The sequence below is a fragment of the Aricia agestis genome, chromosome 7, assembly GCF_905147365.1.
Source record: "Aricia agestis chromosome 7, ilAriAges1.1, whole genome shotgun sequence".
Taxonomy (NCBI): domain Eukaryota; kingdom Metazoa; phylum Arthropoda; class Insecta; order Lepidoptera; family Lycaenidae; genus Aricia; species Aricia agestis.
Genome location: NC_056412.1, coordinates 5,990,107 through 6,011,268, shown reverse-complemented (window position 1 = coordinate 6,011,268; position 21,162 = coordinate 5,990,107). Strand labels below are relative to the sequence as shown.

The window sequence follows — 21,162 nt, the reverse complement described above, 5'->3', positions numbered from 1 at the left end:
ATCATAGCATACGGCTAAAGTGTTAATTATTTACTTATATCTTAGACGGAGTAGGCACAGGCATATTTATGGAAAAAAATTATTCGATGGAAAATTCAGATTTCAGATAATACTTATAATATTATTAATAAAATATTATTATCATATTTTATCGTGTATGATTATTGTTACTTATTTCATCAATAAAACTTTTATGGATTAACATAAAGGAACCACTGTCTCGAGTTCCGTACAAAGGATGCTCTTAAACTAGATTTCTCGTACAGTTTGAGGAAACAGCGAACAATGTGCAATTTGCTGGGAAGTACGTTGCATATTCCAATAAAATTATCCCCCCTCCTCTGCCCGCTGCCTCCCGTCATCGGACGATAAGCCGATTTCCCCTAACCTCGTTCAATCAGCGCTGAAGCCGACTGCTCGCGTAGACTCACTGGTGCTCACTGCTCACTTCGCGAATAGGGTTGTCAAAAAGGCGAGCTCTTTTCTACCATCTACATTTATACCACTACTAGATGACCCGGTGAACATGGTATCACTTCTGTCCTAAGCCTTCCCTGAACTTACACGAAACGAAAAAATAACCCCTTAAAACTATATAGAAACAATTTTATTTTTTGTGGGACTTTAAGGAGTGAGCACACTGAGACGGGCCGTGCCGGGGCTCAGCGTGCCGGGGCTCATCGCAAAAATCCGTCTCCATACAATTTGTATGGAAGCGGATGCACGTATCGCACACTGCGTCGGGGCGCAGCGGATTTCCGCTTCCATACCAATTGTATGGAGGCGGATTTTTGCGATGAGACCCGGCACGGCCCGTCTCAGTGTGCTCACTCCTTAAGGCTGCCTTTCCACCAGAGCTGAGCGGAGCTGTGTTGCGAGGAATGTGTTTTTGAAAACCAATAGAATCGCTTCATTGACATGACTTTGCCACGACATCTATTCATCACGACTATTGGTTTTCAAAAACACATTCCTCGCACAGCTCCGCTCAGCTCTGGCGGAAACGCAGTCTTAAAGCGTCTGACAAAAGTTACGATCCATGAAACTTCATGGTACCAGTTCAGAATAATATTCTACAAAATATATATTATAAATATCAGCTATGAAAAAAAATTAAAGTTAAATAAGACTGCCCAGGACACGTAGAGCTCCACAAACACGCAGGTATTTTAAGTACATGAGGCACTATAACTGGGAACCTAAGGTTTCATCCGTGTGGAAATAAGTCAAGTATCATGTCTGATCGCTGTGGGATCTGGGATCATATTATGCTTTTAATTTAACATATAAAATGTATATTATAACAGCGCGACCGCGCCGCTATTCAAATACTTAAATCTAATTGTAGGCTATAATATATTAAGCTATAATTTATAAATTATTATAGCTTGTGTAGCAGCCAAACCGCGCGGACGATTATAAATCCAGCCTAAGATTATCTGGATGTGTATCTTTAGAAAATAAAACCCCTGTACTTGATTAGGAAAATAAAAGAATCCATTTTGGATATTTTTAGGTTGGGTTGCACCAGAGGCGTGATTAAAGTTAAAGTTATGGTTATAGTTAAATATGGCGTTCTTTAGCTTTAACTTTAACTGGAGAAATTCACAGATATCTGTTGCGTTTATCATCTTATTCAATCTAAAGGTAACGGGATGTGTGATGCCAGTATATAAAAAAAATATTATCCGTAAAAATCGTCAGGAAAAATATAAAAAATATAACGTATGAGCGGTTATGGTTAAATTTAACTTTAACCAAAGACCTGACATTTTGCACTGTAGTTAAAGTTAAAGTTATAGTAAAAGTTAGTTGGTGCAACTCAACCTAATAAATATCCGAAATGGATTTTTAAGATTTTACCCTCAAGATAATAAAATAGAGAATCAAAGTTCAAGGAATACTATTTTACAATGCAACTAGAACATGGAGTTTTCGAATTAGCTAACAACAAACACCCGAAAACTGAACTCTAAGTTCTAACCAACTGTTTAATGTATAATATTGTATACTTAGTATAAATTATGTAATTTAGTATTGTTACATAGTATAAACAAGCTTTTGCCCGCGGCTTCGCTCGCGTTAAGAAGTACATATTATTATATACAAACTTTCATCCCCTATTTTAATCCCTTGGGGTTGGAATTTATCGTAATCCTTTCTTTGCGGATGCCTAAGTCATAACATCTACCTACATGCCAAATTTCAGCCCGATCCGTAAAGTGGTTTGGGCTGTGCGTTGATAGATCACCATGTCAGTCAGTCACCTTTGAGTTTTATATATACAGATTATGAAAAAGTATTTGGATTATTCAGTTTTTTTCGTGAATCGGCAACCCTTTACCACACAGCAGATGCGGCATTTCTTTCATATTTATGAAAGAAATGCCGCAATTTTCAGAACATACGCGGCTGAAATTCTGCCGCGTTTTTTCAGCCTAGTATGTTTAGACACTAAAATTGAATTATTATTGTATTGTAATAGTCTGTCTAAACTCTAAAGTCGTCTCAAGCGAGCGACAGCCCTGATGTTTGCCGAGAGTTTCAACTTTCTAGACAGTTATAAAGCTGATTTGTCCCATATACCTAGTCAGGTTATGTCTTAGATTACCACTAATGGCTTATTAGGACATGGCAATTTTTGTGATGTTGTTTGCTTATTCCGTTCCTGAGCAGCGCGGCGCTCATTAACGAGAGTTCATAGGGCTTTGGGCTTACGATTTGCCTCGATGTACGCCTTAATTAAATACCCTGAAACATAAACCCCTGTTCTCTGAAAATATATTACATGGCTCAGAAAATTGGATATTTTTAGTCAGATTCGCTAAACAAAAGCCTTGAAAATGTTTTAGGGTTCCCTAGCCTAAGGGTTAATTAGTGACTGACTTTACAAGGTTCTTCTGCCCAACCGTCAGTCCGGATCTGTGTATACTATGATGCAGTAAAGTCTTTTACATATTATGTGTATGTTTTGTCACTAAAACAACAAATAATTGCCGACATTAAACTGAATGCAATTATTAATTGAGCGACATTTATGTAGGTATAACTAAACAACTTATATAAGCTCCTCATTCTCACATTATAATCGTGAAATTTTAACAATTATTATGTACGGAGTCTTTCGTGCACAAGTCCAACTCGTACTTAATGATTTTTTTCAATATTGTTCCATTAATTCGGGGTTCATCACGGATAAAAAGGATACTTTATAGAGTACTCGAGCCCGAAAGCTTGATTAGGTTTTGTCTAAAATAATACTTGCCTTCTTTCTTAAAAATCGCATCAATTATAGAGGGTGCTATTTATTAATCATAATTAACCGTACTTGGCCCTGATTAAAAAGCTATGGTTATTAAGAAACACTGTATTTATTTAAGCGAAAAGTTTACAAAACGTATAAAATGTTTATAAACTATATTATACAAATTTCATTAAAATTAACCTTAATAATAATTAATATAGATTAAAAAGTACACAATATATACAAAACATAAATAACATATTTACAAATTCCCTGGTGTTACACGTCAGCGAATTTAATCCTTTAGCAGGTAGACTGTTCTCAAAATTTGTTCGCGCATTAGATATCTAATTTAATAAGCCGTTAAATTAGACAAAAATCATCAATAATGACGAAATGCGAAGAAGTTACGAGAACGAATTTTAAATGAGTATTAACTAAAATTTAGATCATTACATCGATTAATTAATATTAATTTATTAATGGTAATAATTATTATTTATATCAACGATTTACAATGAAATGATGAGCAATTCACAAACACAACCGTCTCAATATATATGTAAGTTCATAAATCACAACTACGCTTTTAGCACTGTTCGAGTTTGCGACATATATTTCTCGTACGGCACTTCATCACTCAATTTCACTAACGCGTCGTCACGGTATCACTTATCACTCAAACGCACTGTCGTTTTTCACTGTCCATTTAACCTACGTAGGGGAACGGTGGGTAGGGAGCGGGGAAGTAGCCGGGGAATCCCGGGGCGGCGCTCGGCTGCACGGGGACCGATGACGTCACGTACGACGTCAGCACCGTGGGTACGACTTTGGTCGTGAACAACGTCGTGTAGAGGGTCTTGGCGCCGAACGTCAGCTTCAGAACCTGACTGTCGGTCGCCACGACCTCGGTGTTCACGATCACGGGCGTCGACGTCACCGTGAACTGCTGCTGAGGGAACAGGGGGTTCAGAGGTAGAGCGGGCAGGCTGCTCGTGCCTATTTCGTACTCGGTTTTCGTGACCGTCGCCACGGGCCGAGATATAGTGCTCTCCACGGTCGATCTGCCGTTGAAGAAGGGGATCACGTGGGACTCGTAGATGGTTTCATACTTCAAGACCGGCTTGGAAGTAGTGACGACGTTCGGAATCTGAGCAGCCGCGGCCGGGTTCAACAACCTCAGGAGGGCGAGCTGCTGAGCCTGTTCCGGAGTGAGAGCGGGCGTGGAGGGACTCGGAGCTTCGGTCACTTGGTTGTTCTTATTCTGTCCGTGCGCTTTCTTGAGTCGCAAGTGGTTGTCTCGGTACTTATCGATTTCTGTCAAATCGAAGTTTGACCCGATGTTCGCGAGATCTAGGTCGGATGGGAACACGCGACGCAAGTGGCCTTCCTCGTCTTCGTTGCTGTCGCCGAAGTCCAATTCCAAATGTAATTCGGATCCAGCTTCATCTAGACGACTGTTGAACTCTTTTAATGTTTTACTTGGGATGAACTGGAAGAATTCCATGGGCGGTAGAGTTTTTGTGGCCGTCACTAGTCTCGTCACATGATAAGTTTGAATGAAAGTGAGGCTGCTGGTAATATTCGGCTCTCTGATGACTGGTAAAATGTGGGTCTTGAGCATGTTTTGCGTCGTACTGAACGTTTCTGTGACCGTTTCTAGTGGTGGTGTTTCGACATCGGAAGATAGCGTTATCGCTGGTAAAGTAGCAATGCTTGAATCTAAGAAATAATTATCTTTCCCATACGGTGATGCTGTCGCTAATATATTTTCTGTCAACGGTTCGTTGAGAGAACTTTGTGAAGGCACTATTGTAGGTTCGATTCGTTTTTCGATCGTTGTTGTAACAGTTATTATTCTGGTGTTTTTTACTCGCCCAACCTGAAAACAAATTAAGCAGAAATTTTAGTTTTGAAGAGATAGAAAATAAGATAAAAATACAATATATTCTTATTCTATAATTTAAGTTTACCCTAATTATATGAGGCGTTATTTCATCTCTAGGTGAGCTTAAAAACACAAGATAACTTATGAATATTACCTGGAATGTGTATGGCGATTTTAGAGTAGCTATTTCGTAATACACATCATGAAAATCAGCGGGAGTACTAATTTCAACCTTCAGTGTTTCTACCGGGGGTAACTTTTCAATAGAGTTGTCATCTGTATCATTCTCGAGCAGTGTTCCTGGACCACTTTGTGAGCCGGATAGCTCCAAATCATTATCAGATCGTGCTCTCGCAGAAAGGTCATTAGCGGGATCATCCAATAAGGGATTGTAGCTAGGCGTTGTTTGTTGGTCGTCCTCGCTAGATTTCCTTATAGTCACTTTTGGTTTCGGACTAGTTTTATATTGCCAACGGCCTGTGCTTGGGGTTCTGTTTAATTTGAATTTATAAACGCTTGTTGATGCTGCAGGAGTTACCTGCTCTACGGATGATGGTTGGATGCGACCTTTGAAACGTTTTGATTGACCCTCGTTATTTCCTGCATTGGTAGCAGTTGATTTGTGTCGGTTAGAGCTATTTTTGTTACGCCTAGTCGTATATCCTTGAGAAGATTGTTCCCTGAAAAAATAAGGACAAAATTGTATGTTTTTCTGTATGTTAAATATAAAAATTTCAACTTCTTGTTTATAAAGAATTTTAACGGTGATAACATCAAATCATATTGTGGAGATTTTAAGACATACTACTAAGATAAAGGTATTCACTACTTACTAATATAATAACTTAACTAATTTAAAATATCTCACAGAATAATACGAGTAATATAAGTAAAAATTATAATTTATACATTTAAATATGATGCAACTTACTCTTTATTTTGTGCTCTTTGAGATTGCGATGAATGATTTCTGTTTTTATATTTCTTGCCCTGAGGAGCTTGAGGTGCAGTAGGTTCAGCGTTAGAATTTTCATTATTTTGAGATCGGTGCCTGTGACTCTTGAATGAGCTACCACCGTTGACTTGTCTTCGCGTATTCTTGTTGTGACTTGAATCTTCGTCTCCCGCTGATGGCGTCGGTTCCAGATTATGTCTATGATTTTTGGATATAGATGGCGCCGCTGTCTTTGTAATTCTATGAGGTTGACTCGGACTAATCTTTGCCTTGTGACCGGAGTTCAATATTTTTGAGTTGCTGTTAAGTACCTGAGCATATTTTCCTGATATGTATGTGCCGATAACACTGGTTTCGTGAACCGTTGTTAGTCCATTATTGACGATCGTGCCACCGAGAGTTGTCACAAGGCCCAGCGGATGCTCATCGTCATCTGGTGGTGGTGTGGGTTGATGACGGTTCTTACCATTGTTTTTTGGCTTGTGGCCATGAGATTTTGATGGGCGAATATTGATTACTTTATAAGTTTCCTCGACAAACTCAGATGGCTGACGAGATAAGTAATCGTACTCCGGCTCTCCAATGTTATTGGATACTAATATTGCTGGTTCTTCGTCGTACTGACTGGATTGAACGTGAACCACGCTATTAACTTTCGAAATAATAGAGGGTTGTACGGCGTTAGCTTTCACTTCAACTTTGCTACTTATAGCATTAGAGCTCTTAGCAGGTGAATTCTTTTGAACTTTATCACTTTGTTTCACCGATTTTTGTGGATTTTCAACAATTTTTGAAGGTCCAGTTACCACCTCAACTTTGGTTACTATTGGTTTTTGTTCTTTAACGACAGATTTTGGAGTACTCGCTTTTTTGTCCTCTTTTTTAGATGTAACAACCGAAATAGAGCTTGACGGCGAGGAGGCTTTATGATTTGTTTTGTCGATAGTTTTGCTTGGTTTTATAGCTTCAGGCTTTACGTCACTAACTGGTGGTGGTTTCGTCTCGATAGCATTTTCTTGAATAGATTTTTCAGTTTTCGGTGGTTCTGAAAATATTATTTTTGAAAATGTAATTTTGATAAAGGATAAAATAATATTTTTTATATTACTAAAGAGTGTCACCGTTGGCTAAGAGATATAAATATACTACATGGGCGAGGACGCTGGCCTCTGCCATTAACTACTAAATGCTTAACGACAGCCTTACATTCATTCTGTATTGTTTTCTCTCTCTTTATTGTTGAATTGTATACTTACAGTCTATGTTAAGATTAAGTACTCACCTACTTTTACTTTTTAAGTTTCTTTTTGTAGTTTAAATATTGAATATATGTATACTAATAATATAATACTACATGGGCGAGGACGCTGGCCTCTGCAATACAGTCAACACTAGTGCAGGGGTCAGAGGCTTCTTATGTAACTTCTATTTTTGGTCGAAATAAAGATATTATTTTTATTATTATAAAATAGAAGCTTTATTACATTTAGAGAGATATATAAATAGAAGCTTTATTACGTTTGTATACAATTTTAGCGGGCCCGACGGACGTAATTCTGCGAGGTGAAATTTTCTTATATTTTCTAATTTTCCTAGTAATTTTTCAAACGTTATCGCCGTAAAGACCATCCCTAGACTTCAATGAAAATTAAAAGATTGGTAAAATTGGTTTATTATGCGCTTACCAACACATTTTGCGATTAATTTTTGTATTATAAAATGTAGGTATATTGTATCTAGAAGAATATATGATATATTTAATCATTATAATTACAACCTGGTGGGGGAGCAGACTGGGGCGAGAAGACCATAACCGTGTTTCCTATCGTGGTGGTAAAGTCCAAGAACCCATACACTGTCTGCGTGAGGAAGGCATTGTTGTCAGCGGACACCAAACCTGAAAGGCGAAAGTTGCAATATCAGAACAAACCGTTACCATTAACATACTAGGTACATATTATTATCAGTTTAATATGGGGGGGGGGGTTGCTGCCCCCCCTGGATCATGTTGACGTCCCTACTAAGTATATTATCTAGTACTTTTATCTATAAAAATTAAAAATTAAGAAAACGAACTTTTGCCATTTGTTTGCAATACAATATTTTTACAACTATATCTTTTATTCTTTATAAACACCTAGCTTATGAAAAATCTGATTTGCCCCCCCTGGGCCCAGAACCTGGGTAATTTGCCCCCCCCCCCCCCTGGCACCAGAACCTGGGTAATTTATAAATAATATCTTCTGGGATATAGAATAACTGTTATATCCATAGCAGTTTCGGTTCAGCCTTTTAACTGTGAAGAGGTAACAGATCTCTTTTAATTTATAATATTAGCATTGATTTTAGGCGCCTTTGATTACAGATTGGTTAGCAAAAAGAAAAATAAAATAAATACATGGTTACTTAATTTAGCGAAAAAGAAAATATGGTTAATGCGAATGAGATAAAACGCAATTGTGCCTCGAAACCATCGCTTCGTTAATGGTCTGAAATAGTGGTTCATTTAACCCATGATACAGAAAGCTATGCAAAACATACTCATATCTTGACTAATGATGCGTAAAGTTAAGAAAAATGGCAAATGTTAGAAGCCAAAAGTATGCATAATATTTTTTTCGCTACACACTTTTTAAGCACATAATGTATTATACAATATTTCCATTATATTTATACTAGGGTTATAAGTTCTCTTAGATGCGTTAAAGATAATTAAAAAGGTATTTTACTGTAGAAGTAAAGGAAGTAACGACACAGAAGGGAATACCGTCCCTTTAATGGCAATCATTGAAATTGATTAAAAAGTCAATGAGCCAAAAAGAGTCTTGATACTCTTATTAAGGTGGAAAGGATGTTTGCAGAATATTACGCAGAAATAATTCTTTACATGATATGTAATAACTTCTGTTACATTATAATTAAGTATCGTTTCTTTACACTATATAGATCCCTCATTAATGAACAATAATCAATCAATTGTGGTCAAGACATAAAATTAATGTCGGACATCAGAATTTGTTTCTTTTTTTATAACATGCTTATTTTTAACCAAATAATAATTTCCTAACATTGCCAGAATAATATTGTTCATATTCCATATAAGCGAACGAGAACAGTATAAAATTTGTTTCAAATATAATATACGATCTTTTTATTCAGAGTGGATTTAGCGGAACGGCTAAAATTTGCGTTGCATTTCGCATAATATGAAGTAGCGAAATTCTCGCGGGGTCGTAGCTATATCCTCGTTACTTCCACCCCATTGGCCATCAAGTGGGCTGAGATAGTCCCTAGATAAGGATCAGAATACGCCCCCGCATTCCAATCTATGTGTTTTCAATTACTTTGTTCTAAGAGTTTCATTTTATACCTTTTTTACGTTTAGCGCCGAGTCATACGTTTAACTACACGCTTTTGAAAGGCCGTAACTTTTTTATTTTATCAGTACAGTCGTATCATGAAATTTTTATACTGGGAATCGGAATTAAGATTGCTAGGGGGCTTAAAATGCACCTGAATTAAAACTGAAGCTTAGCTATTTTAATAAAACGTTTAATGAAAAATAAATGAATAAATCAATAGATTTATTTTGCATTAAACGTGGATGCTCTAGTCATCTCTTAATTAAAAGAAATGTTTAATTTTAACGAAAAAAAAATGTATGTTAATCGGCAACTACTCACCCAATCATGTTGGGTACAACATTATTTTAGGACTCAAGTTGATCCGTATTTAAAATAATAAAAGGTCATGAATTACTTACACAGATGCGCGGACAGCGCCAATAAAAGAAATATTCTGTGGTCCATTTTTGTTGGAGATTTCTTCAGCATTCCTGGCGCGATATTATGTTAATTCCGACAACTTTTGTTGTTTCGCATTTTGAAATGGCACACCAGATCTGTAACAAAGAAACAAAAAGCATTAAAAATCGTTTCCCTTTGTCGTCTCGTACAGTCTTTTTAATTTAACTTCGGGAAAATCACTGGAAAGTTTCTTATTTTCTATTTATTGGCTCGACGTGACACAAACTATTTTGTGTAAGAACTTCTGTATCATAATAGTAGGTATAAAAGCAGCAGTGTCTTAACGAAGAATATAACGTTATTTTTCTATGGAAATTGATTGAATTTCATACATTTACATTATAAATATCTACCGTATACGTGACAACTGCTACTTATTATGACCCAGTAACAAACAAAGACTAGCTACAATTCACACGGACAGGAGCTAATATAAAATCTCGATTAGCAAATTGTATTACAAAATCACATTAAGTGCCTAATTAAATAATTGTGGGAGACTGCGTGGGCGCACGGCATTTAGCAGAATGAGAGAAAAATTATACTACTATGTTGTGTAGCCTTCAGAGTGTCAGGGAGGAAACAATATCTATGGTTGCATTGCAGATATCTAGTTACAAATGGTCTCTATCTATAGTTATATAGATAAAGAATATAATAATCTACTACCTACCGCAGACAGCAGATTTTTAATCGGCCGATAGTTTAGTCGAACGCTTAATCAGTATGAAGTAGGTGCGCACAAATCATAATAAACGATTTGTATCGGCCGATAATAATATGTAATGAAACTAGGGTTGCCAACTCTCGAAAGGACCAACCCGGGAGAATCGTAGGGGGTGGGAATGAGAAAGAACATAGTCTCAGGACCATTTCTCTCTTTCAATTTCGTAAAGAAGTCATTAGTAAGCCGAGAGTTAATCCAAGCGATTTGTTAATAATATGATTGTCCAATCCAACTTCATCTTATAATTTTTCACTAAGTCAATTATTATTTATTATGCAATAATTATTAGTTTTTGAAAAACCGGAGAAATTATCGTTCTCCGGGAGGACGGGAGGTTAAGCATTATTATCGGAATCTCCCGGGTAATCCGGGAGGAATCCTAACTGAAACCCTGATTTGGTCAGACTATCAGCCGACTAAAAGTCTGCGGGGGCTCTTAGCGTAAACAACATAAAATCAAACTTTTATTTCTATATTAATATAAAACTCCACAATGTGTGGAGTTTTACATTATTAAAAAGTGTAAAAGCGTAATGTGCTGTGTGTACCCCGTGTGCACGGTTTGGGGTGATTTTTAATTATTAAATATCTACATTCTACACCATCAGTCGATGAGGCCCCTGCTCCACAGCTGCACAGTGTATGGGGATTTGTTTCTAAAGTTTCTAAAGTTCGTTATAGTTATACAAAATTTTGTCAAACAAGGACAAAACTTTGTATAACGATTAGCCAAGGACATCAATAAAACATACAATACTACTGTGTTACTGTGTACTACAGTTCCTTATAAAGTATACTTTAGTGTGAATTCGTAGGTAAATATGAGGAATTAAAGTGAATGTCACGGAAAAGAGTGATAAAATATTCCGATTCGGAATAAATCGGGTGCACTCAAACGTTTACGTTGCAAAGCGTCAAAAAGGTTTACATCGTCACGGCTTGAATAGCTTGTGGTAAATAGAAAATTCAAACGAAACTTTTTGTGCTATGTAAATTTAGATACAGGATTGGGTGGAGTAATCTCTAGAATGCTGTTAGTTTAGCTACAGCTAGTATAATAATGAATAAACAATAATAATCAATTAAAATTAGTTTATCGAATAGACTCAATAAATTGTTAAATTAAAAATAATATATCGTGAATATTGCTTTTAGAATAAATATGGCGTGCACATAATTAAAGCGGTTACTGGATAATTGCTAATTTACGGAACCAATGGAAATTATGCTATCCGTATTTTCCGTATGATTTTGTGGTTTTCAACGCAGTTATTATAACATTATCTTATTTTCATATTTATCACAGATATTATTGCATTTTCTATATCGATATTTCATCAAAACTAATGGACAGCTGATTTAAAAACAATCATGATGAATTTTTATGAAATGTGGCAAACTATAGGTCTGCCATCTGATGGCAAAAATGGCTTAAAGTGAGAAATTAAATTGACTTTAGCAATGCCGGGGTATTTGGAATAAAACATTTTGATCCATTTTTTCCTTTTAGCGGCTTATTCAGTGTGTTAAACATGCAAATATAAAAATGTATCTAATGGTCAAGGATATTTTTTGAAAATCTGCCGTCTGCCATCAAATTCGGGTAGAGCTATATATTCTAATCGCAATATAAGTGTATTCACACCACAGACATGATCTGTGATTCACACTTTTATAATATCAGTATCAAGATAATGTAGATAATTTATTAATACTTATTCAGAAACCCAAGTGTGCGTACACTGCTGTACCGCGCACGGTGCAGGATTTCCATATTTTTTTTTTTTTTAATGAAATAAGGGGGCAAACGAGCAAACGGGTCACCTGATGGAAAGCAACTTCCGTCGCCCATGGACACTCGCAGCATCAGAAGAGCTGCAAGTGCGTTGCCGGCCTTTTAAGAGGGAATAGGGTAATAGGGGAGGGTAGGGAAGGGAAGGGAATAGTTGAGGGTAGGGAAGGGAATAGGGTAGGGGTTAGGGGATTGGGCCTCCGGTAAACTCACTCACTCGGCGAAACACAGCGCAAGCGCTGTTTCACGCCGGTTTGCTGTGAGAACGTGGTATTTATCCGGTCGAGCCGGCCCATTCGTGCCGAAGCATGGCTCTCCCACGTATAAAAACGACGGTGGAAATTTCAAATGTCGTAAGGATAAACCCCGACTTTACAGGAGAGCAAAAAACATTTTTCTTATTTACTAACAGCTGGCATAACTCTTTCATTTTACGGCCGATTAAAATAATTTCTAGACATCATCAATTCGAGGGAATATTCAACTCAGCAGAAGCGGGACCAGTAAAAGAAGTCATTCTCAATTTATTATTCCCACAATTTTAACGTAACACTTATAAAGTCTGTTATCTCTTCGCGCCCAAACCGCTCAACCGATTTTGCCGGATATGGAGATACTTTGACTCCTGGGTAAGGACATAGGGTACTTTTAATCCCAGACAAATGTACGGTTCCTGCGCGATAAACGTCATTGCGGGCGTCATCTAGTATTAAATAAAATTGCAAGAACAGATTAATGAGGTGAACTGGAGATACCAATCAAATGCCTGACTTATACCCCACGATCGCGATTACAGACCGTTCGGATCCATCTAGACAGGAGTCAGGACCTTTGTGCCAACTACATAAGGATCACTTTCATAGGGCTCAAAGGTAGGATAAGTTTGAACAGGCTATCGCTGGCAATTCACGACTGCTCCCAACTGCGGCATTTGCAGAGGACCTGCACAGGTCACCGAGGTCATGTTCGGAATGCTATACATCCACCATAAGCAGCACAGATTCCCACTTTGTATTAAACGTTGTTATGCAATACGTTACACTTTACTAGTAATAACTAATAATATGCATAAGTATTGTATTTTTAACCTAAAATACCAACATCTCTATCTATTTAAGAGGGCGACTAACCGAAAATCAAACATCGTCCTCTCTTCACACTCACGCCCGTCTTTCATATGCCAGGAGAAAAAGAACGACGCGGATTCATCGCCAAATTAGTTTTTTCTCAATAACTCGATAAATATACAACATTTTAAAAATCCGCTAGGTCGATCTCTCAATGATAGAATTTTATACAATGTGGTAAAATATTAACTTAGTTCAATGCACGGTTACGGAAATAAATGAAAAATTCGTGAAAATTAGATGCATCTTTGTGTTTTTTTTCTATCGAGAAAATTTTAAGATGTCGTGTTTCTGCTCAGATCGAATTCTCGGAAATATAATGTGGTAGGTATATCTATGTTTAGAAAATGAAACAATTCGGGGCTTATTTTCAAGTATAAAAATGAATTATAAAATCGACACTGTAAACGTTGCAAAACATAATAATATCATATAGACAGCGAATTTCTTTTATACTATAGTAAATACGAATACACAACTAATAATAAGCACTTTGAATAATTTACCTCGGAGATTTAGTAATAGAAATATGAGCGGTTTGCTAGGAAAAAAATTGAGCTTGATTTTTTCCCATTAAAAGCTAAATTTAAAATTTCATAGATAATATCATATTTTTATTTTAAAATATAAATATACAAATGATAGTCTGGCTTAATTTATTTAAAAATACATCAGTATTTTCTTAATATCCATACTAATATAATAATAAATGCGAAATTGTGTCTGTCTTACTGTCTGTTACCTCTTCACGCCCAAACCTATGGACCGATTTTGATAAAATTTGGTATGGAGTAGGGAGATACTTTAAGTCCCGAGAGAGGACATGGGATACTTTTTATCCCGGAAAAAAATGTACGGTAACCGCGCGAAACACGAATTTGGCGCAATAGAGTTCCAGGCGTCATCTAGTGTATTTAGAGGTCCCTGGAGATCGCCCAATGGTCGAAATTCGACCTAAATTTAATTCTTCTTCTTTTGGATCCCCGTTTAAAACATTGACTATTTTTAATTTGACAACAGACTTCAACCATAAACAATTCGTATACGTGTAGGCTTGTCATTCGAAAATATGGTAGTGTGTACATTGTAGTGTGTGTAATGTTTTATTTGTAAAAAAAATGTATGATAAAAGTATAATTTCTAAATAATATTAGCTCGATGCACTCCTTCACCATATTATAATAAACTATAACTGTGCAAAATTTCATTCACCTACTTTTCCGTATTTTTCGCCAAAAGGGATCCAAAGCTTTCCGCTCGCGTATTAATATAATATATCTAATATCCTTTAGTTAATTTCCTCAAGAAAATTTGAATATTGGTGAAGCCAACCCCCCTAGACAAGTGGCAAAACGCAAACGCTAACGCTAGCGCTAACGCTACTAAATGTATGCGATTTGACATAAGTCATCGCTTCGCTAGCGAATACTAATGTCAAATCCATACATTTTGTAGCGCTAGCGTTAGCGTTTTGCCACTTGTCTAGGGGGGCAGGTAGCTTATCACACAAAAGAGTATTGACTCGGAGAATTGTACATCTTGCGACCCGTCGACCCGTCGTACGGCAGACAATTACTTGCGGGAGGCCGAGAGCCCGAGATATGTCATTGCTCAGTCATAGAACGTTGGCTGAGGTATCCTGGTCGGATTCCCAAGTAAATTGGCAGCCATTGTGCCGCCCGCCGGCCGCATAGCGCTGCATATTGAGAGCATTTCAATGCCCTCTAACTCCTAAGTTAAGTTCCGATTGCTACGGGCCACAATTTATATTTTAAGGCCGAAATTGAGACACATTTTGAATATCCAACGGACCTGTAGTATGAATTGAGTTGGATTCCCAATATTATGAATACTTCCATACTAATATCTATTATACATGTGAAAGTGTGTCTATCAGACTGTCTGTTACCACTTCACACCCAATTCGGAACCTATATTTTGATGTAAGGTATGAGGATACTTTGAGTCCCGGGAAACGACTTAGGATACTATTATCCCAGAAAAAAATCGGTCAATTGCGAGTCGGACTCGCGCACGAAGGGTTCCGTACTGTTATAGAGCAAACATAGACCAAAAATTGTGTTTTTGTATGGGAGCCCCCTTATTTTTTATTTTATTTTAATATTATTCTTAAATATTGAAGTAGACATATAAATAAGGCCTTTGTAAAAATATCAAGTGCCTACCTGTTGCCATTATTGATATCGAGCAAAAAAGGCCAAAAAATCACGTTTGTTGTATGGGAGCTCCCTTTAAAAATTAATTTTATTTTATTTTTAGTATTTGTTGTCATAGCGGCAAGAGATATACACAATCTGTGAAAATTTCAGAAACTTGAGATACAGCCTAGAGACAGACAGACGGACAGACAGACATTGAAGTCTCATGAATAGGGTCCCGTTTTCACCCTTTGGGTACGGAACCCTAAAAATGTACGGTTTCGGCGCTATTAGCAACGGGGTTGCGGGAGTCGACTAGCATTATACATACATAATATACCTAACTTATAAATCGAGTTACCTACTAACTGTTATCACAGGTATTATACATAGAACATAGGACGAATTCAAATAGTATAAAATTGTAATAAAAAGAAGGTCAATAAAAAAGCGGCCAAGTGCGAGTTGGACTCGCCCATGAAGGGTTCCGCAGCAGTAATAAGGTTTATTTTAATGAAATTAAAAGGTTTTTGATTTATTTTTATATTTCAGTTGATTTAATGAAAATTAATTTAAGGTTTACCATTTATGACGTATAAAAAAACTACTTGCTAGATCTCGTTCAAATCAATTTTCTTTGGTAGTTTTTATAGTAATGTACATCATATATTATTTTTAGACTTATCATGATATATACTTTAGAAGTTAGAGGGGGGCGACACAAATTTTTCCACTTTGGAAGAGTCTCTCTCGCAAACTATTCAGGTTACAAAAACATTATAGAAGAAACTTCAAAATTATTTTTAAAGACCTATCCATAGATACCCCACACGCATAGTTTAGATGAAAAAATTTTTTTTATCAGTTTAAGGTTTACCATTTATGACGTATAAAAAAACTGCTTACTAGATATCGTTCAAACCAATTTTCGTTGGTAGTTTTTATAGTAATGTACATCATATATTATTTTTAGACTTATCATGCCCCTACTTTAGAAGTTAGAGGGGGTGGGACAAACATTTTAGCACTTTGGAAGAGTCTCTCTCGCAAACTATTCAGGTTAGAAAAAAATGACATGAGAAACCTCAATATGATTTTTGAAGACCTATCCATAGATATCCCACACGTATAGGTTAGATGAAAAAAAATTTTTTTGTTTCAGTTGTACCTATGGGGACCCCTAAAATTTCTAATAATTTTTCCATTTTTGTATCAAAATCTTAATGCGGTTTACAGACTACATCTACTTACCAATTTTCAATAGTATAACTCTTATAGTTTCGGAGGAAAGTGGCTGTGACATACGGACGGACAGACAGACATGACGAATCTATAAGGGTTCCGTTTTTTGCCATTTGGCTACGGAACCCTAAAAACGACAATGTTTATTAGAGTGGACAAGTATTATATAATCTTCTTATCAGCTTTAGTTATATTTTGCTTACTCATCGCTATTTCGTAATAAAACTTAATCTTTAACCTAAGTTTTATTGTATCATTCTATTTATTTCCCTTTCTACAAAGATATCGAAATGTGTTATTTGTTAAATAGAAGAGAAAGCTACAGTGATCTTTATCTATTACACTATTGTAAAGCATAAAATGCGAAACCTTTTACATTATATTACAATAAATAATAGGCTCAAAAGTCCGATCGGCTAACCGGCTCTATAACAGTCTATGCAGTGCTAAGGATTACGAAGACAAATTAGGTTCATTTATTAAATACTAGCTGTTGCCCGCGACTTCGCATTTTCACCCCCTTACAACCCCTTTTTCCAGTTAAAAGTAGCCTATGTCCTTTCTCAGGCTTTAGACTATCTGTGTACAAAATTTCATTACAATCGGTTCAGTAGTTTTGGCGCGAAAGCTAGACAGACAGACAGACAGAGATACTTTCGCATTTATAATATTAGTATAGACTACACTAGAGACCATACTATACATACTAATGAAAAAGCTCTAAAGCTTCGTAAGGACAGCTGTTGCGTACCATTATTATAAATAATATTTTTATAATTTAATAATCTCCTATAGTCTTAAAGACTTTTTAGTAGGTACGGTACCTAAGCTTATTAATTGTAAAATAATATTAATTTATTACATAACATATGGTTCCAATATCTGTTTAACTTGTTAAGAAAAAATAAGTAAAACTTTAAAAAGTTATACTTATTTAGCTTTTAAGTTTCTTTAGTTTATGTTGTTTTTTTCTCTTTTACCTGTTTTTGTTTCGTTTAATTAAAATAAATTTTTACTTTGAAATACAAAACATGACGAATAACGTGCGATTTAAGGACCCTGAACCATGTAAGGCCACTCTAACGGGAAAATGCTTGTTATTCGTTTATTAACTAAATAAATTAAGAAAACAAATTATCAAGTAATGCTCTGTTTTATTAGGTATCATAATATTATAAATATCTTTTTAACCTAGCTTCAATAGCCATTTAATAAACTTAAGCTTTGCTAAGCTCTTCCAAATGGCCTTGCAAGGAACACAGCTCCAAACAAGGCCAATATTATTATACATCAGTCATTTAACTTGAAAATAGAGTTACAAGTATTTATTTATTTGCTTTTACTAAAACGACATTACAATTTCTTTCAATACACAACACATTAAATGCTCAATATATTTATATCATTAAAAAAAACTATAACGAACATTGCTTAAACATTATCTTATATCTAAGAATATATTAATGGAAATTTTTTAAAAATAGTAGTAATGAGTATCACATTGACACCTTATAACCAAGTGCCAATGCGTTTTATAATGCAATCAAACATTTTTTTAGTCTAAATTGGCCTTCTTATGGGCCCGTTCTTTATAAGGCCATAATGTTCAATATGCGTGTATAAGTTTAATAATCTTAATAAGTAAAGATGTTATAAAAACAACATTATTTTAATTGTAACGGTACGCATTTATAACTAAAAATAACTGTTTATATTATGTTCATGATTTTGAGATGTTCCTTGTAAAGTTCATGTTCCCTAGCAAGGCCAACTATCAAATCTTTGGTTGGGCCTTATAAGGAACCACCAGCCTTCCTAGGAACATTACCAATATTTTAAATTAAATCGAGGCATAAGTAGATTTTCTTTTATTAGTACCATACGACAACGCCCATTGCCCTGTAATAAAATTTGAGATAGATATAGGTTATGTAACTAAAAACTAAAGTTTTTCAGGGTGCAGAAATTATAATTGTAGCCTCGACTACCAAAGTCTACAAACAGTGAGATCTCATTTCCACAATTGCGGCGCGATCGACTCGCTGCCGCGTTTGTGGCCTTAAGTTTGATGGATCTAAGTGTGTAGTAGAAAGAATATGTCTTACCATGACGATAACTACGACTTTTTATCAGTTACTTCATAGGAACGTGGCCTTCTATGGTGCATGGTCGTTATTTATAATCAACGTGCTATATTTATGTATTTTTAACGTGTTTACTGTTTACGTATTTTTTTAAATAACAAAAATATTATTGTGCGATGTCCTTCAAAAAGTCCCCACAAGTGTTTGCCAGTTTTTTTTACCAGAATAGACAATTCCGTTTTTTGTTTTCTGTTAAAAATAATTATGACATTAACATTTTCTAAAAGAATATGCATATAAAAACAATAATTAAAGCAACAATAATATTTTTGTTGTAAAAGGTTTGATTGTTTTTATGTTCGTGTAGTTGGGCTAAGTGCCAACCCACACGTACCACAACCACACGACAGTCGGGCGTATATTTCGTATTGTAAATGAACTGGACTATTCACACGTACCACATTTGGTAGTCGTTGACCGACCACATCGCAACTACGGTTGACCACATCGCAACCACGGCTGACCACATCGCAACCACAACGTTGCGTCGATGCAAATTGCAATGACAGTGCGAGCACACCGCCCTCGTTCTTCCCCCCCTCCGTTTCATTGACTTTCGTACGTAACCACAACGCAACTACAAAAAGCTGCAGCGACACCATTCACACGTAACCACTGCTCGACGACATTTTGTCGTTGCGATGTGGTGTGGTTGTGGTATACTCTGTCAAAAAAGTAAAGAAACTAAAAAGGGCAACATCGTAGTGTCATCCCCTTTTTCTTAGATTGATTTGAAAGGGATGACACTACGATGTTGCTACTTCTTAATTTCTTCACTTTTTTGACAGACTATACGTGTGGGTGGGAGCTAAGATGCAAGTTAAAAAAAAAATTATAGTTGCCATCCCAAGAAAACCTTTTTGTTCACCAAGAAAAAAATACTTATTCAATAAGTTTAAGGCCAACCCACAAACTGAGAACTCCGCTTTACCATCAATCTTCAGATTTCACAAGTATGGCCGCTATGTCTAAACATCGACAGTCGACAGAGAAGTTCGATAGTAATAAATTAAGTAAAAACAATCCTCGATCCAAAACTCTAACAACTGTTAGGAATGAGAAAACAAATATTGATCAGATCTACGGATCAGATGAAATCACTGGAAGCTTTCATGAAATATATTTAAAACCCGAACTTTCCAGCACTGATGATGATGAGCTATTGTTTAGAACATTCTCGATCACGCCAGCTTTAACAAAAACTGGATCAAAATTGAATAACCCGTTTTAGTGCTATAATTCCACAGACAAACATACAAACCTCAGATAGACACGTCAAACTGGCTCCTACTTTTTTGGTCGGGGGCTAAAAACGTTTGATTATGAAGATTTATTATTGTAATTAATAATTTGAATCATGGTATAGTTTATGAATGTAAATATTATAATGAGGCTACATAAATGCGACACGGTTAGTAATTTTTCACAGGTAATTTATTTATGGAAACGAAGTTCCTTATGGCGCATTCGGCGTAAATCTGAAGGCTAGACAGAACGATATTTGACCTTGATGTGACCTCGAAACTTTTTTGTTAGTACCTGCATGTTAGGGGCAGAGGGCGTTGATAGTAAGTATTCCTGTGCGTCAACTAGATGGCGTTTTTTTTTAAATAAATAGCGACGCGTTGTTAGTATTCCTGGGCGTCAATAGATGGCGGTTTTTTTTTTTAAATTTGAGTGTATATTATGTATACAGGTTTTTTAACATAAAAAATAACTTCGTTCCATTCGGGTGTCCCTCTTGACACCTCTCAAGTTTTTTTATCACTAGATGCCACTCGCAACTCCACTGCACCGTTAAAAACTGTACATTTTTCCGGTATAAAATGTCTCGTATGTTCATTCCCGGGACTTAAAGGTCAAAGTATCTCCATACCAAATTTTAGCAAAATCGACAGACAGACAAACAGACAGACACACTTTCACATTTATAATATTAGTACGGATTCTTAAAGATAATCCCCTATGAAGACAAGTAACTGAAGATTTCGTTTCATTACAGATTTTTGTTAGATCATGTCGAGGAATAAAACCGAGTGAAGAGGTTAGGAGTAAAATTGATAGTTATATAAGATAAA

General features: G+C 36.0%; 1 protein-coding gene across 3 annotated transcripts in view; it reads right to left on the bottom strand.

Moving 5' to 3' along the window:
* Positions 1-3,462: 3,462 nt before the first annotated feature.
* Positions 3,463-21,162, bottom strand: part of LOC121728678 — a 173,286-nt gene continuing 155,586 nt past the window's right edge. For 2 of the 3 annotated variants that reach the window (XM_042116904.1, XM_042116903.1), the window contains 5 exons: positions 9,851-9,988; positions 7,865-7,984; positions 6,064-7,132; positions 5,287-5,812; positions 3,463-5,126 (listed from right to left, as the gene is read on the bottom strand). In XM_042116904.1, coding sequence (XP_041972838.1) covers positions 3,954-5,126; positions 5,287-5,812; positions 6,064-7,132; positions 7,865-7,984; positions 9,851-9,920 — 2,958 coding nt within the window. In that variant the 5' untranslated portion in view covers positions 9,921-9,988 and the 3' untranslated portion in view covers positions 3,463-3,953. Of the gene's footprint in view, positions 5,127-5,286; positions 5,813-6,063; positions 7,133-7,864; positions 7,985-9,850; positions 9,989-16,620; positions 16,632-21,162 lie in introns of those variants that run through there. The other variant, XM_042116905.1, reaches the window with a different exon arrangement.